We start from the raw sequence: 19066 nt of genomic DNA on the forward strand, positions 1-19066 counted from the left end.
ATGTAATGTCCCCACTTTTTTCTGAGTTCACTAATTGGAGTCCTAATTTCTTTTTTCCTAATTACTTGAAAGGTCTGCCAATGATGTTGACCTTTTCAAAGAGTAAAACTTTCTGTTCTTTGCTTTTCTCTTCTCTGTTTTATTTACCTCCACTCTGATCCTTGTCATTTCCTTTCTTCTGCTAGTTTTGATTAAAATTGCTTTTCTTTTTATAGTTCCATGCTGTGTGCAGTTAGGTTGTTGATTTTAGATTGTTCTAACAGACGTTTTTACTGCTATGAATTGCCTTCTTAGTGCTGCTTTCACTGCATCACACCAGTTTCATATGCTCTGTTCTCATAGTCAATCATCTTTACAGTTTCAGACTTCTATTTTTTTCTAAGGTTTTTGAAATATTAAGAGTATGTTGTTTAGTTTCCAAGTTTGTGAAATTCCTTTTTTCCTTATGTTATTGCTTTGTAACTTCATGCCACTGTGATGAGAACACATGCTTTGTATGATTTAAATCTTTTCAATTTCTTAAGATATTCCTTGTGGCCTCACATGTGATCCATTCTGGACAGTGTCCAAAGTTGATTTAAGATGAATGGATATTCTCTTGTCGTTGGGTGGAATGTTCTATATAAGCCAGTTAGGTCCAGTGGTTCTATAGTGCTGGTCACATCCTATGTGTCTTTATTGGTATTCTGTCTAGTTGTTCTATCCATTAGTGAAAGTGAGGTATTGGGGCACCTGTGTGGCTCAGTTGGTTGAGCATATGACTCTTGATTTCAGGTCAGGTCATGATCCCAGGGTTGTGGGATTGAGCCCCACATCAGATTCCATGTTGAGTGTGGAGCCTGCTTGGGATTCTTTCTCTCTTTCTCTCTCCCTCTGCCCCTCTCCCCCACTCATGTGTTGTCTCTCTCTCTCTCTCTCTCTCTCTCTCTCTCTCTCTCTCTCTCCCCTAGAATATATAAATAAGTCATATACACACAAATACCAAAAAAAGCACCTAAACATACTCATAACTTGATATAGCAATCATACATCTTTGTATTTCCACAAATGAACTGAAAATTTATGCCCCTCCAAACATCTGATAAATGTTAATAACAGCTTTATTCATAGTTGCCAAAATGCGGAGGTAATGACGGTGTCTGATAATAGTTAAATGGTTAAACAGTGGTATATCCATAAGACTGGGATATTTTTGAGTAATAAAAATAATCTATCAAGCCACAAAGAACATGGAGGAAACTTAAATGTATATTCCTATGTAAAAGAGGAAAATCTAAAAAGGCTACATATTGTATGATTCCTATGAATCATGAACTATATGACATTCTAGAAGAGGTAAAAGATCAAGGGTTGACAGTTCTTTATTGGTTGGGTGGAAGGGATGAATGAGCATAGTAAATGGAATTTTTAGAGCAGTGAAACTATGCTACATGATACTCCAATGTTAGATACATAAACTTACATATTTCCAAAGCCATAGAATGTATACACAAAAAAATTAGCCCGAATGTACCCTATGAACTTTACTTAATAATGGTATATCATTATTGGCTCATCAATTGTAAGTAATGTATCGTACTAATTCAAGATACTTAAGGTAGCCAATGAGGGGGGGTATATAGGAACTCTGTACTTTCCATTCAATTTTTTATAAACATAAAAGTATTCAAACCATTAATGTATTAATTAAAGTATGGACTTTGAACCAGAACCCATGACTTCAAATTCCAACTGTATTATACTGAGGTCACTGACCTTGGACAAGATACTGAAATTTCTTGTATCAGTTTCCTTCTTTAAAATGGAAATAATACCTCATACTCAATGGTGAAAAACTGAGAGCTTTTCCCCTAAAGTCAGGAGTGAGATAGGGATGTCTCCTCTCACCACTTTTCTTCAACATAGTTCTAGACTTCTAGCCACAACAATTAGGCAACATAAACATATAATTGGCATCCAGGAGTGCCTGGGTGGCTCAGTGGATTAAGGTCCAACTTTGGCTCAGGTCATGATCTCACAGTTTGTGACTTTGAGCTCTGTGTCTGGCTGCGTGCTGACAGTTTAGAGCCTAGAGCCTGCTTTGGATTCTGTGTTTCCCTCTCTCTCAACCCCTTCCAAATTACATTCTGTCCCTCTCTCTCTCAAAAATAAAAAAAAAAACATTAATAAATAATTTCAAAAAATAAAAAAAAAGTATCATCCAAGTTGTTAAAGAAATAAAACTCTCACAATTTGCAGATGACATGATACTCTATGTAGCAAACCCTAACGAACAGCTCTACCAAAAGAGTAATAGAACTGATGAATGAATTCTGTAAATGTTAATTTTGCAGGATTCAGATCTATGTATGGTATCTATTGCATTCCTATATGCTAATAATGAAGCAGCAGAAAGAGAAATTAACAAAACAGTCCTATTTACAATGGTACCAAAAACAATAATGACATATCTAATAAAGGGTTAGTATCCAAGATATATAAAGAACTTCTACAATTCAATAACCAGAAACTAATCCAATTTAAAAATGGGCAGTAGATGTGAACAGACATTTCTCCAAAGAAGACATCCAGATGGCAAACAGACACATGAAAAGTTGTTCCACATCATTCAGCAACAGGGAATTACAAACCAAAACTACAAGGAGATTCCACTTCACATCTGTCTCAAGCCCCTCTCAGCCACGATGTCTGCCCCTGCTAGGGACCTGCCAGAAGACACACCTGTCTGCGTCCCTGAGGCAGGTCCTTTAGCCTTGGTCTAACTGCAGATCTTCAAATGGCCCTGTAACTCTCAGCCATGGTCCGGGAACCCTCGTCTGGGGAGATGTGCTTGTGCATGCCCCAGAATTAGGCTCATAGACCAGGGTCTGTCTGCACATCTGGGAGCAGCCCTATAATCCAGGTTCAGCCCCTCATCGCTGCTGTCTGGAAGCAGTCCTGCCTGCCCAGGGACCCAGAGGGTGACACGCCCATACATATTCTGTGGCCAGGCCTGCCAACCTCAAGCCCACTGCAGATTCTGAAGCAGTCTGTGACCTGGCTCTAGCCCATCTCAGCCACAGTCTGGGGACAATCCTGCCCACTCAGAGATGCGTAAACTGTTGGAAGCACTCCCGGAGCCCCAGATGGAGTCAGTGTAATACCAGGGACATTTTGTACTATCCAGTGTCACCAGCTGCCACCAGTGTCACGTCCAATTCACATTTAGGCAAACCGAGGGACAAAGCTGGCAACAGAGAACCTCAATTCTGAACCCAGGTATCGTAATCTTGGTTGTAAATAAAAACTGACCATCTCTTATACTTAAAATGTTAATGGATTTTCCGTTAAATTGTTCTGTACCACCATCAAGTTTAAATCTGGTACTAACACCCACAATTTGTGTTTGGCTTTGTATGTATTACTTTCACACTAAACATCTTTAATACCTAAAAATGACCTTTCAGTTTGGAAAATGAATCCCTAGTTAATATAGCATCTTGTACTTATGTGTTGTAGGTGCAATCTCATTTTCTGTTAAAAGAAGACATGAGGATGAATCTCAGGAAGAACCAGGTCAAGATGACAATCAAGAACTCTCCTTTTTGAAATGGTTAGCAGAACCATCCCCCCAAAATGATGAGGAAGAGCCAGGTATATTTATGATGAAGTAGAGTTTCATGATCACTTTTCGATCATTCGCTTTTAATTGAATAAATCCTTTACATTCATAATATATATCCAAATGTGTGTTGCATATACCTGTAAGAATTTTATTGTATTAGTTCAGGATTAACTTTACATAATTTACTTTCCAGCTTTCTATGGCTATTAACATTCATAAGAGTAGAATACTTCACTTGAAGCCTGCTTACTCTTTCATAAGTGAACCACTTTATATGTATTTCTTACTAAACGAAAACTTAGAGTACATTTCTGATAAAATGTTAATGAGTAAATTATTTTAACAGTGTAACATGCTTTTCTTCAGCCTACCAGATGATAGCAACCTTCCTCATATGTGGGAGAAAATCAGTGCCATTATTTTTCCTTCCAGTAATCTAAAGCTTTATTGGAATGTTGTTAAACATCATATCTTTTTAGTAGAAATTCGAAGGAAATTGAGAATAATGGAGAATTGGAAAGGACAGGGCAGATTTCCTGGAGAATGGGTGACTGAATTCTCTGAAGGATGGGTAACAAGGACTTAAGAGGGCGTTAGAAAAGCTGTGGAGACAGTGAGGTATATCAAAGAAATCTTTATGGAATGATTTTGTGTTTAGTCGGGATTCTTCAGTAAAACAGACACTACCATAATATAATGTAATGTAATGTAATGTAAATAGGCACATGCATATACACATACAAATATATATGTATGTATACATATGGAGAGACAGAGAGAGAGAAATTGAGATTTTAAAGAATTGGCTGACATGATTGTGGGGATTGGCAAGTGAAAAATCTGTAGGTCAAGCAAGCAGGGCAGCGAATTAGGTAAGAGTTGGTATTGCAGTCTTGGGTCCAAATTCCCCAGCTGTGCCAGACAGGCTGCAAGGTCAGGCAGGTTTTCTGTGTCAGTCTTGACCAAGAATTGCTTCTTCTTCAGGTAACCTCAGGTATTTTTCCTTAGCTTGGAACTTCAAAAAATTTTACAAATACTTGTGAACATTTGCCTCTTACCACTCTGCATTTTTGTGAAAAGCAATCTTCCCCATTTCATTTCTCGGATGAAGCCTAAGGATGCTTTTTTATATGAAAATTCATTATTTTACATAGAAATTATTTCTAAAAATAAGTTTAAGGTAAAATTAACAAAATAAATGAAGGCTTTACATGGAGACTTAATAAGTCACCTCCACGGTAAAATGAATCCAAACAAATGAGGAGATGGTTGCATTTGATAGCAGTGAAATAGACATGAATTTATGGAACAGAGAGATTTAGATGGATAGAAGTGACAGATAAGATAGGTAGATTAGATAGATAGATAGATAGATAGATAGATAGATAGAAAGATTGATTTACTTGTTCTGGGTACCTAAATATGATTACTTGTTTAATTTTCCTGCATTAATTTTCTCATTCATGATATTGCCTACTGCTGGAAAGATACCCATAGTTACCTTGAACTTCGCTTACACATCCTGCTTATTTAGTATATTCAGCTTTGAGTGACACTTCTCAAATCCTGTTTTTATCCTGCTCAGCAGTGGTCAGTGTAATGTCTAATACAAAGGGTGCTTTCTTTCATTCATTTATTTATTTATTTATTTACCTACTTACTTACGTACTTACTGTCTGACTTCAGTAAAACAGACACTACCATAATATAATGTAATGTAATGTAATGTAATGTAATGTAATGCAAATAGGCACATGCATATACACATACAAATATATATGTATGTATACATATGGAGAGACAGAGAGAGAGAAATTGAGATTTTAAAGAATTGGCTGACATGATTGTGGGGATTGGCAAGTGAAAAATCTGTAGGTCAAGCAAGCGGGGCAGAGAATTAGGTAAGAGTTGGTATTGCAGTCTTGGGTCCAAATTCCCCAGCTGTGCCAGACAGGCTGCAAGGTCAGGCAGGTTTTCTGTGTCAGTCTTGACCAAGAATTGCTTCTTCTTCAGGTAACCTCAGGTATTCTTCCTTAACTTGGAACTTCAAAAAATTTTACAAATACTTGTGAACATTTGCCTCTTACCACTCTGCATTTTTGTGAAAAGCAATCTTCCCCATTTCATTTCTCGGATGAAGCCTAAGGATGCTTTTCTATATGAAAATTCATTATTTTACATAGAAATTATTTCTAAAAATAAGTTTAAGGTAAAATTAACAAAATAAATGAAGGCTTTACATGGAGACTTAATAAGTCACCTCCACGGTAAAATGAATCCAAACAAATGAGGAGATGGTTACATATGATATCAGTGAAATAGACATGAATTTATGGAACAGAGAGGTGTAAATGGATAGAGGTGACAGATAAGTAGGTAGATAGATAGATAGATAGATAGATAGATGGATGGATTGATTCAAGTGTTCTGAATACCTAAATATGATGGCTTCATTACGTTTCCTGCATTTATTATCTCATTTATGATATTGCCTACTGCAGGAAAGATACCCATTGTTGGCTGTGAACTGCCCTTACACATCCTGCTTATACAGTACATTCAGTTGGGGGTGACACTTCTCCTATCCTATTGTTACCCTGTTTAGCAGTAGTTAGTATACTTTCTAGTATAGAGTATGCTGTTTGTTTGTTTGTTTATTTTAAGAGAGAGAGGGAGAGCATGACCAGGAGAGAGGGTCAGAGTGGGAGTTGGGGAGAGAATCTTAGGCAGACTCCACACTCATCACAGAGCCGGATGCAGAGCGCAATTCCATGACCCTGGGATCATGACCTCAGCCGAAATAGAGTGCGATGCTCCACCAACTGAGCCACCCAGGAATCCCTAAGGGTGCTTTTTAAACAGTTTTTTTGTGGTTTACCTGACATACAGTAAGCTATGCATATTTAAAGTATATATTTTGAGTTTTAACACATGCATACAGCCATGAATCCATGGTTACAAATCAGATAATGAATATAGGTCACCACAAAAAGTCTCCTTGTGTCCATTTTTAATCCTTTTACCCTCCTCTTCCCTCATGGCATAAGATACCTTTGCCCTCGGCAACATTTCTGTTTTCTGTCACTATATATGCATTTAATAGCATTGTATATGAATGAAATCATAAGGTTTAACCCTTTTGGGGAATTGTTTTCTTTTCTGCAATATAATTATTTTAAGATCCATCCACACAGTACATGTATCAATACTTTATTCTGTTTATTACTGAGTCGTAGTCCATGAAATAGATACGCCACAATATTTGGATCTTTTTACTTTTTGATGGACATTTGGGTTTTTCCATCTTTTTGGTAGTTATCAATAAAGCTGATATGAACATTTATACATAAATCTGTGTGTGGGCATATACTTTCATTCATCTTGAGTAAATCACTTATATGTGGAATGCCTGGATAATATGGTAGTTGAATTTACAATGTTTAAAGAAGTAACTGCCAACAGTATCTCAACGAGATTGTCTCTCTTTCCATTCTCACTTGCAATGCATAAAAGTTCCAGTTTCTCTATACCCTTGACCATAGTTTGTAGGATTCGCCATTGCACTTTGATCGATTTTCATCTGTGTGTAGTTCAGTTGCAGTGTGGATTTACTCTACATTTCTGTAATGAATAATAATGTTGAGCATGTTTTCTTGTGCTTCTTTGTCATCTATACGTATTCTTGTGAAATGCTTTTTCAACTCTTTTGCCCATCCCTTGTCCTACATTGGGTTGTTTGTTTTCTTATTGCTGAATATTTAGGCTTTTTAAAATTTTTTCTCGTACATGGTTTTTGTTTTTGTTTTCCAGATATGTGCTTTAAAATTTTTTTCTCCCAGTCTGTGGTTTTCGTTTTAATTTTCTTAATGGTGTCCATCGAATAACGGAGGTTTTTTCTCTAGCTCTATTGAGGTATAATTGACAAATAAAAGTTCTATACATTTAAGATGTACACTGTGATGATTTCATATATGTTTACATCGTGAAGTGGTTACAAAAATTTCAATTATAATGGAACGCTGTTTATGACTTTTCTCTTACATGATTTCCCTTCTTTAAAATGGAAATAATACATAATACTCAATGGTGAAAAACTGAGAGCTTTTCCCCTAAGGTCAGGAGTAAGACAGGGGGTTCCACTCTCACCACTTTTCTTCAACTTTGTACTAGAAGTCCTACCCACAGCAGGTAGACAACATAAAGAAATATGTGACAACCGGGGCACCTGGGTGGATCAGTTGTTTAATGTCCAACTTTGGCTCAGGTCATGATCTCACAGTTGGTGAGTTTGACCCCTCTATCGGGCTCTGTGCTGGCAGCTTAGAGCCTAGAGCCTGCTCTGGATTCTGTGTTCCCTCTCTCTCTCTACCCCTTCCCTGCTCACATTCTGTCCCTCTTGCTCTCAAAAATTAGTAAACATTAATAAATAATTTTTAAAAATACAAGAGAAACAAATGGCATCGAAGTTGGTAAAGAAGAAATAGAACTCTTGTAATTTACAGAAGCCATGGTAACTCTATGTAAAAAAACACTAAAGGTTCTACCAAGACACTACTAGAACTGATGAATGAATTCAGTAAATGTTAATTTTGCAGGATCCAAATCAATGACGGAATCTATTTTATTCCTATACACCAAAAATGAAGCAGCAGAAAGAGAATTTAAGAAAACAATACCATTTACCATTGTACCAAAAACAATAATGATATAGCCAATAAAGGGTTAGTATCCAAGATATATAAGGAACTTCTACAACTCAATAACCAGAATCTAAATAATCCAATTTAAAAATGGGCAGGAGATGTAAACAAACATTCCTCCAAAGAAGACATGCAGTTGGCAAGCAGACACATGAAAAGTTGTTCCACATCATTCAGCAACAGGGAATTACAAACCAAAACTACAAGGAGATACCACTTCACATCTGTCTCACAGCCCCTCTCAGCCATGATGTCTGCCCCTGCTAGGGACCTGCCAGAAGACATACCTGTCTGTGTCCCTGAGGCAGGTCCTTTAGCCTTGGTCCAACTGCAGATCTTGAAATGGCCTTGTAACTTGGCCAGCCACTCTCAGCCATGGTCCGGGAACCCTCGTCTGGGGAGATGTGCTTGTGCATGCCCCAGAATTAGGCTCATAGACCAGGGTCTGTCTGCACATCTGGGAGCAGCCCTATAATCCAGGTTCAGCCCCTCATCGCTGCTGTCTGGAAGCAGTCCTGCCTGCCCAGGGACCCAGAGGGTGACACGCCCATACATCTTCTGTGGCCAGGCCTGCCAACCTCAGGCCCACTGCAGATTCTGAAGCAGTCTGTGACCTGGCTCTAGCCCATCTCAGCCACAGTCTGGGGACAATCCTGCCCACTCAGAGATGCGTAAACTGTTGGAAGCACTCCCGGAGCCCCAGATGGAGTCAGTGTAATACCAGGGACATTTTGTACTATCCAGTGTCACCAGCTGCCACCAGTGTCACGTCCAATTCACATTTGGGCAAACTGAGGGACACAGCTGGTAACAGACAGCCCCAGTTGTGAACCTACATATGCCACTACTTTGTAAATAAAAACTGACCATCACTTATACTTAAAATAAATATTAATGGATTTTCCATTAAATTGTTCTGTACCACCATCAGGTTTAAATCTGGTACTAACACCTACAATTTGTGTTTGGTTCCTTATTAGTTTCACACTAAAGCATGTTTAATACCTAAAATTGACCTTTCCTTTTAGAAAACAAATCCCTAGTTAATATAGCATCTTGTACCGATGTGTTGTAGGCGCAATCTCATTTTCTGTTAAAAGAAGACAAGAGGATGAATCTCAGGAAGAACCAGATCAACATGACATTCGAGTACCCTCCTTTCAGAAATCAGTATCAGAACTATCCCCCCAAATTGATGAGGAAGACCCAGGTAAGTTTATGATTAAGGAGAGTTTCATGATCGCTCTTCAGTCATTCCCTTTTAAATTAATTAATACTTTATATTCACAATATATATACAAAGGTGTGTTGCATATACCTGTAAGAATCTTCTTGTATTAGTTCCGGATAACTTTACATAATTTACTTTCTAGATTTCTATAGCTATTACCATTCATAAGGTTATAATACTTCACGTGAAGGCTGCTTGCTCTTTCATAAGTGAACAACATTATGTATATTTCTTATCAAACAAAAAATTACAGTACATTTCTGATAAAATGTTAATGAGTACATTATTTTAACAATGTAACATGCTTTTCTTCAGCCTAGCAGATGATAGCAACCTTCCTCATATATAGAAGCAAATCAGTCCTATTATTCTTCCTTCCAGTGATCTAAAGCTTTATTGGAACGTTGTTAAACATCATATCTTTTTAGTAGAAATTCAAAGGAAATTGAGATAATGGAGAATTAGAAGGGTAGGGCAGATTTCCTGGAGAATGGGTGACTGAATTCTCTGAAGGGTGAGTAGCAGGGACTTAAGAGGGCGTTAGAGAATGAGTCAACAACAGCAAAGCTGTAGAGACAATGAGGTATATCAAAGAAGAAATCTTTATGGAATCACTTTGTGTTTGGTCGGGATTCTGCAGTAAAACAGACACTACCATAATGTAATGTAATGTGAATAGGCACGCACATACATATATAGATATACGGAGAGACAGACAAAGACAGAAAGATAGAGAGATTGAGATTTTAAAGAATCGGCTGACACGATTGTGGGGATTGGCAAGTAAAAAATGTATAGGTCAAGCAAGCAGGGCAGAGAATCAGGTAAGAGTTGGTATTGCAATCTTGGGTCCATCTTCCCCAGCCGTGCCAGGCAGGCTGCAACGTCAGGCAGGTTTTCTGTTTCAGGCTTGACTAAGAATTGCTTCTTCTTCAGGCGATCTCAGTTTGCTCTTAGGTCCTCCAACTCATTGAAGGAGGTACACCCACATTATGTAAGGTAATTTCCTTTTCTCAAACTCCACTGATTTAAGTGTTCATCACATTAAAAATGGGGGAAAAAATACAGCAAGTTCGAAGCCCGGTGTTTAATCAAATAACTGGACATCACAGGCCAGCGAAGGTGAAGCATAAAATTAACCATCACAGAATACATGGATTAAGAGTGATATTTACGCAGTATTGAAAAATGGTTTGCATAGCAATCCAGGCCTTCCTAAAGAAGGAAGAAAGAGCTCAGATACCTAACCTAACCTTATGCCTTAAGGACCTGGAAAAAGAACAGCAATTAAAACCCAAAACCAGCAGAAGACAGGAAATAATAAAGATTAGAACAGAAGTTAATACTATCGAAACCAAAAAAACAAAAAGAACAAAAACAAACAAACAAACAAACAAAAAAACAGTAGAACAGATCAATGAAACCAGAAGCTGGTTCTTTGAAAGAATTAACAAAATTGATAAACCACTAGCCAGTTTGATCAAAAAGAAAAAGGAAAGGCCCCAAATAAATAAAATCAAGGATGAAAGAGGAGAGATCACAACCAACACAACAGAAATAAAAATAATAATAAGAGAATATTATGAGCAATTCTATGCCAATAAAATGGGTAATCTGGAAGAAATGGACAAATTCCTAGAAACATATACACTACCAAAACTGAAACAGGAAGAAATAGAAAATTTGAACAGACCCATAACCAGTAAGGAAATCAAATTAGTAATCAAAAATCTGCCCCAAAACAAGAGTCCAGGGCCAGATGGCTTTCAGGGGAATTCTACCAAACATTTAAGAAAGAGTTAACACCTATTGTCTTGAAACTATTCCAAAAAATAGAAATGGAAGGAAAACTTCCAAACTCTTTCTATGAAGCCAGCATTACCTTGATTTGAAAACCAGGCAGAGACCCCACTAAAAAGGAGAACTGTAGACCAGTTTCCCTGATGAACATGGATGCAAAAATCCTCAACATTAGCCAACCTGATCCAACAATACATTAAAAAAATTATTCACCATGACCAAGCAGGATTTATACCTGGGATGCAGGGCTGGTTCAGTATCCGCAAAACAATTAACATGATTCATCACATCAATAAAAGAAAGGACAAGAACCATATGATCCTCTCAATAGCCAGAGATAAAGCATTTGTCAAAATACAGCATCCTTTCTTGATAAAAACCCTGAAGAAAGTAGGGATAGAAGGAACATACCTCGAGATGATAAAAGCCATGTATGAATGACCCAACGCTAATATCATCCTCAACGGGGAGAAACAGAGCTTTCCCCCTAAGTTCAGGAACAAGACAGGGATGTCCACTCTCACCACTGTTATTCAACATAGTATTTGAAGTCTTATCCTCTGTAGTCAGACAACACAAAGAAATAAAAGGCATCCAATTGGCCAGGAGGAGGTCAAACTTTCAGTCTTCACAGATGACATGATACTCTATATGGAAAACCCAAAAGATTCCACCAAAAAACTGCTAGTATTGAATCATGAATTCAGCAAAGTTGCAGGATATAAAATCAATGCACAGAAATCGGTTGCATTCCTATACACCAACAATGAAGCGACAGAAAGAGAAATCAAGGAATCGATCCCATTTACAGTTGCACAAAAAACCATAAAATACCTAGAAATAAATCTAACCAAAGAGGTGAAAAATCTATACACTGAAAACTATAGAAAGCTTAGGGAAGAAATTTAAGAAGACACAAAAAAATGGAAAAAGATTCCATGTTCCTGGATAGGAATAACAAATATTGTTAAAATGTGGATACTACCCAAAGCAATCTACATTTTCAATGCAATCCCTATCAAAGTAACACCAGCATTCTTCACAGAGCTAGAACAAATAATCCTAAAATTTGTATAGATCCAGAAAAGACCCCAGATAGCCAAAGGGATCTTGAAATAGAAAACCAAAGCAGGAGGCATCAGAATCCCAGATTTCAAGCTATATTACAAAGCTGTAATCATCCAGACAGTATGGTATTGGCACAAGAACAGACACTCAGATCAATGAAACAGAATAGAGAACCCAGAAATGGACCCACAAACATATGGCCAACTAATCTTTGACATAGTAGGAAAGACTAGCCAATGGAATAAAGACAGTCTCTTTAGCAAGTGGTGCTGGGAAAACTGGACAGCGACATGCAGAAGAATGAACCTGGATCACTTTCTTATACCATATACAAAAATAAATTAAAAATGGATGAAAGACCTCAATTGAAGACAGGAAGCCATCAAAATCCTCGAGGAGAAAGCAGGCAAAAACCACTTTCATCTTGCCTGCAGCAACTTCTTACTCAACACGTCTCCAGAGGCAAGGGAAACAAAAGCAAAAATGAACTACTGGGACCTCATCAAAATAAAAAGCTTCTGCACAGCGTAGGAAACAGTCAGCAAAACTAAAAGGCAACCGACAGAATGGGAGAAGATATTTGCAAATGACATATCAGATAAAAGGTTAGTATCGAAAATCTATAAAGAACTTCTCAAACTCAACACCCAAAAAGCAACTAATCCAGTGAAGAAATGGGTAAAAGATATGAATAGACACTTCTCCACAGAAGACATCCAGATGGCCAACCGACACATGAAAAAATGCTCACCATCACTCATCATCAGGAAAATACAAATCAGAACCACCATGAGATACCACCTTACACCTGTCAGAATGGCTAACGTGAACAACTCAGGCAACAACAGATGTTGGCGAGGATGCGGAGAAAGAGGATGTCTTTTGCATTGTTGGTGTCAATGCAAGCTGGTGCAGCCACTCTGGAAAATAGTATGGAGGTTCTTCCAAAAACTAAAAATAGAACTACCCTACGACCCAGCAATTGCACTACTAGGCATTTATCCACAGGATACAGGTGTGCTGTTTCGAAGGGACACATGCACTCCCATGTTTATAGCAGCACTATCAACAATAGGCAAAGTATGAAAAGAGCCCAAATGTCCATGGATGGATGAATGGATAAAGAAGATGTGGTGTGTGTGTGTGTGTGTGTGTGTGTGTGTGTGTGTGTACATACACACAGTGGAGTATTACCTGGAAATCAAAAAGAATGAAATCTTGCCATTTTCAACTACATGAATGGAACCAGAGTGTATTATGCTAAGTGAAATTAGAGAAAAACAAAAACCATATGACTTCACTCGTCTGAGGGCTTTAAGAGACAAAACAGATGAACATAAGGGAAGGGAAACAAAAATAATATAAAAACAGGGAGGGGGACAAAACAGAAGAGACTCATAAATATAGAGAGCAAACTGAGGGTTGCTGGAGGGTTTGTGGGAGGGAGGTGGGCTAAATGGGTAAGGGGCATTAAGGAATCTACTCTTGAAATCATTGTTTCACTGTATGCTAATTTGGATGTAAATTTTAAAAAATAAAAAATAAAATTTAAAAAAAGAAAGAAAAAATGGTTTGGAAAGGGAAGAACACTTCGGGCCAGCTAGGCCACTGGGACAGCAAACTGGCTTTGAAGTAAAGAGAATAATGTTATTTTATGGTGGTGTTAGTGAAGGAGATATACTATTAGAGATGGAAAACATTTCAGAGGCTAGCGTTATATGACTCTCTTAAGAGAGGAGATAGGATCGATTCCAAAAACGTACAAGGTTTGTCCATATCTTAGTGAAGAGAAAAATATTAAGATACTAATTTAGAAGTGATGGGGCGCCTGGGTGGCGCAGTCGGTTAAGCGTCCGACTTCAGCCAGGTCACGATCTCGCGCTCCGTGAGTTCGAGCCCCGCGTCAGGCTCTGGGCTGATGGCTCAGAGCCTGGAGTCTGTTTCCGATTCTGTGTCTCCCTCTCTCTCTGCCCCTCCCCCGTTCATGCTCTGTCTCTCTCTGTCCCAAAAATAAATAAACGTTGAAAAAAAAAAATTAAAAAAAAAAAAAAGATACTAATTTAGAAGTGTTGGTGCTTTGTTGAAATAACATTTGTTAAGTAGATCCCAGAGGTGTCTGATGGCGTGTCCTAATTCAACAAATGGCCACAAGAGAAAGTGAAATAGTTGATTACTCACAGGTCCTGAAGGATATGTACTTCACTCCTTGAGGGACCACTTGGGGAGGTGAAATAGGGTGCAGACAAAGAGAAAAGCACCTGGGGCATATATCTTTATTAGGATTTTCAGGCAGAATGCTTTGAGGTTCCTGGGCTGAGGCCAGATTCGTCAGTTCAAACCAAAAAGGGTAGGTTTTGGCTCACATCATGGGGATCTCATCGTGCATAAGGGGAAGGCCCTGGGAAGCAGAGGAGAGTCCTTATCACAAGAATGGTTAGGGAGTCACATCAGGAATTTACATTTACTTGTGACTCTGTGGGCTGTTATCTAGTACATGCACTCTCCAGAAGGGCTAGTGTCAGTTCAAGGCCCCTGCAGCCACTTGGCAACACAAAATGGAAGTGGAAACAACAATATTATGGAGTAATTTAGTTGGACTGTCAACAAGAAGATATAAAAAGTCTGGGAGATTTTAATGCTTGGCACAGTTTTGTGCTTTCTGATTTTGATGTGACAGCAAGACATTTATGTGGCTATACCTAGTCATCAATTAAATATTTGAAGCTGGGTCACAGTGAAAAAAAATAGTTGTTAAGGTTTAAGATTTCTTTAGTTGAAATCATGCAGGTGAGGTTCAAGACTAGATCACTGTTGTAGATGCATTATGCCAGGAGCGAAACCCTCATCAAAATCTAAGGCAGAAGAACCATGAAGGAAAGCCAGGTAAAAGTGTTTGAAAGAAAATGAGAATATTATGGTATCATGTTAATGGGCTAAAATGGAGTGATAACTAATAAAAAAAATCTGCATGGTGACCAGCTGCAAGATAGATTAAGAGCTATGAAAAATGCATCGAATTATATTACAAGTATCCCTAGTTTTTCAAAGAGGCCTTCCTATATCAGACAGGATCAACCTTTCCGTTTCCTATAATAACATGGGACTTTTTCTTACTGATTGCTCAGCAGTGTATCTCTCTTCAATTAAGGAAGTTTCCATTACATAAAATAAATAAGTTCTAGAGAACTAATTAATGTACAATAGCATGATTATAGTTAACAGTACAGTAGGGTGTACTTGAGATTTACTTAGAAGGTAGATCTTAAGTGTCTTCACCACCCCCACCAAAAATCAGTAATTACGTGAGATAATGAATATGTTAATTAGCTTGGTTGTAGTGATTATTTCATAATGCATAGTATATCAAATCAAGTGATACCTTAAATATATATAACTTTTAATAGTTATACCTCAATAAAGCTGGAACAAAAAAGAAATGAAAACACCTAAGTAAGATTTTTTTTAAAACTTCCAAATAGGAAAATATGAAAAATATTGTTAATACCCAGTTTTGATGAGGGTCAGCTTCAATGACACAGTCTTACTCATTGTAATGGCAATTTGAGAATATTTGCAATATGTTTAAAACTTTTTTTTCTTAAGATTTTAAGTCCTCTCTGTGCCCATTGTGTGGCTCGAACTTAGAACCTTGAGATCAAGAGTCACATGCTCTACCAACTGAGCCAGTCAGGCACCCCTAACACTTTTAATATTGTTTATCTCCTTTGATCCAATGATTTCATTTTAAGAAATTAGTTGGAATAAAAAAAATTATCAGAGATATGCACACATATTTTTCAGTAAGAATATTCCTTATGTGATTTATTATGTTGAATAACTGAAACTAAGTTTTTTTATTTTAAAATTTTATTTAAAACAATTTTGGATATGTATTACTTGCACATAATTTTTTTTCCACTTTTACTGAAAAATAGTTGACATACATCACTGTAAGTTTAAGGTATATAGTATGATGGTTTGCTTTACATATATTGTGAAAAGCTTACAACAATAGGTCCAGCCTATATCTATCTTCTCATATAGTTACAATAAAAAGAAAAGAAAAAAGGAAAAAAAATCTTGTGGTAAGAACTCTTAGGATTTACTCTGTTAACAATTGTCCTATATGTCATGTGGCAATGTTAACGATACTCATTATGTTATAATTACATTGTAGTGCTTATTTCTCTTGTAACTGAAAGTTTTTATCTTTTGACCACCTTTGTCCCTTTCCTCCTTGCCCCAAACTCTGCCTCTGGTAACCACAAGTCTAATCTATTTTTCTGAGTTGTTTTTGCTTTTTTTTAAAATTTTTTAAATTTCTTAGAGAGAGAGCAGGGGAGAGGATACACAAGAAGAAAGAGAGAGAAAATCTTAAGCAGGTTCCATGCTTAGCACAGAGCCAGACACGGGGCTTGATCCCATGACCCTGGGATCATGACCTGAGCTGAAATCAAGAGTCATTGGTTCAACCGACTGATCCACCCAGGCACCCCCTGAGCTGTTGTTGTTCTTTTTCTTCTTAAATATTTATGTATTTATTTTGAGAGAGAGAGAGAGAGAGAAAGTGTGTGTGTGTGTGTGCATGGGAGTGCATGTGAGAGCAGGGGAGAGGCAGAGAGAGAGGGAGAGAGAGAATCCCAAGCAGGCTCCATGCTGTCAGCACAGAGCCTAACATAGTATTCAATCCCATGAACTGTGTGCATAATGCCTTCAAGGTCTATCCATGTTGTAAATGGTAGGATTTCCTTGTGTTTTTTATAATAGCTGAATAATATTCCTTTATAGATATAGATATAGATATAGATAGATATAGATATAGATATAGATATCTCAGAACATCTTTATCCATTCATTCCTCGATGGACACTTAGGTTGTTTCCATATCTTGGCTATTGTAAATAATGCTGTAATAAACATGAGATCACGTACATCTTTTCCAAGTAAGAGTTTTGGTTTTCTTCAAATAAATACCCCAAAGTGTTTTATTTTTAATTTTTCGAGGATTGTCCATACTGTTTTCATTAGTAGTATAACTGAACCTAATGAGTTTATCCATCCAACGCACAGCAAGCCAATAAAAAACCTGACACTGAGCTTTTTTAGTGAAGAAAGATAGTGTATTTCTTGGTATGGCACTACCCTGGCGAACAGGGAACTAATGCTCAAAATCCTGAATTCCCTGATGGCTTACAAGTAATGGTTTTAAGGCCAGAAATCAAGGGTAAGGGGTTTGGAATCATGGGTTCTTCTCATAGGTCAGGGATTTGGTAAATGTCAAAACTGATGAACTGGTGCCAGGTCACCTGTTTCTTCAAGATCCTGGTTGGGTGGTCATTTCCTTCATTGGTCCAGGTCTGCAAAACATCTCAGCATTGTGTGTGAGTGATACTATCTTTGTTACCAAAAGTAGAGTATATATATGATGGTTATGATGACTGTGCAGGCTGTTTCATTTCTTGTTCCCTTGGGCTACATTTTCATTATCTTTTTTTTAAAGTTTATTTATATATTTAAGTAATTGCTACACCCATCATGAGGCTCGAAACACAACCCCAAAATCATGTGCTCCTATGACTGAGCCAGCCAGGTGCCCCTACATTTTCATTATCTTTTTTTTTTTTTTGAGAGAGAGAATGGGTATAAGGGAGCATGAGGCAGAGAGAGAAAGAAGGGACAGAGGGAGAGAGTGTGTTAGAGGGAGAGAGAAAGAAGCAGGTCTCACCCAAAGTGGGGCTCGTGCTCACCCGATGTGGGAATGGAACTCTTGAACCGCGAAATCATGACCTGAGCCAAAAGTCAGATGTTAACAACTGAGCCACCCAGGCACCCCTACATTTTTATTAGCTTAACCAAAGCATATTCTAAGTTGCTTCCTGGCATTTTTCCCAGTAATCTTTACCCGTGGCTATATGCCTTTCAGCAGACTTCATTCTGGTGGCAGTTTCAGTGACTGCACCAATTTATATTGCCACCAACAGAACACAAGGGTGCCCTTTTCTCCATATCCTCCCCAACACTTGCTATTTTCTGTTATTTTCATAGTAGCCATCCTAATGGGTGTGAGGTGATTTCTCGTCATGGTTTTGATTTGCTTTTCCCTAATGACTAGCAATAAAACTAAAGTTGTAATAGGGAGTACTCTCTGAATGATAAAAATATGTTTACACACACATACATATATATATGGATATATCAATCATATACAATTTGTATACCCCAGTGTATTTGTATGTGTGTGTGTCTAAATATCTATGTCTTTATTGATACTTTAAACCTGGAGATTTATACAAAAAAAAAATAGTTTACTCTTAGTTGTGATATAATGAATAATTTTTATCTTTAAGCCTTACAGGAATTTCTAAAATCAGTATGGTGAATGTTGTTGATTTTATAATTAGAAAAAAAAATTTTAATATGTTCAAAGCCTATAGCTAAACAGTATTTAATAATTATTATTTTTGTTCTCTTCAGTAAATCTTTGCCAATCTTACTCTAACCAATAAATTCATATTCAGTGTACATTTTTAGCACTGTAGGAATTAAATCAGCTACGTCGCAACATTGCCTTATGTGATAGTCACAGTAGTCACAAATACTAAGTATTATTACTTGTGTGAAAGCTAATTTTTGTGTTAACCTAATTGGGTTCTGGCGTCTAGA

At 37.4% G+C, this 19066-nt stretch overlaps 1 protein-coding gene across 1 annotated transcript in view; it reads left to right on the forward strand.

Moving 5' to 3' along the window:
- CFAP47 (cilia and flagella associated protein 47) overlaps nucleotides 1-19066 on the forward strand; it is a 566656-nt gene that overhangs the window by 394683 nt on the left and 152907 nt on the right. The window contains exons 54-55 of the mRNA XM_047844880.1: nucleotides 3499-3633; nucleotides 9380-9514. Of these exons, the coding sequence (XP_047700836.1) occupies nucleotides 3499-3633; nucleotides 9380-9514 (270 nt within the window). The remainder of the gene's footprint in view (nucleotides 1-3498; nucleotides 3634-9379; nucleotides 9515-19066) is intronic.

This window comes from Prionailurus viverrinus, chromosome X (genome assembly GCF_022837055.1).
Source record: "Prionailurus viverrinus isolate Anna chromosome X, UM_Priviv_1.0, whole genome shotgun sequence".
NCBI lineage: Eukaryota > Metazoa > Chordata > Mammalia > Carnivora > Felidae > Prionailurus > Prionailurus viverrinus.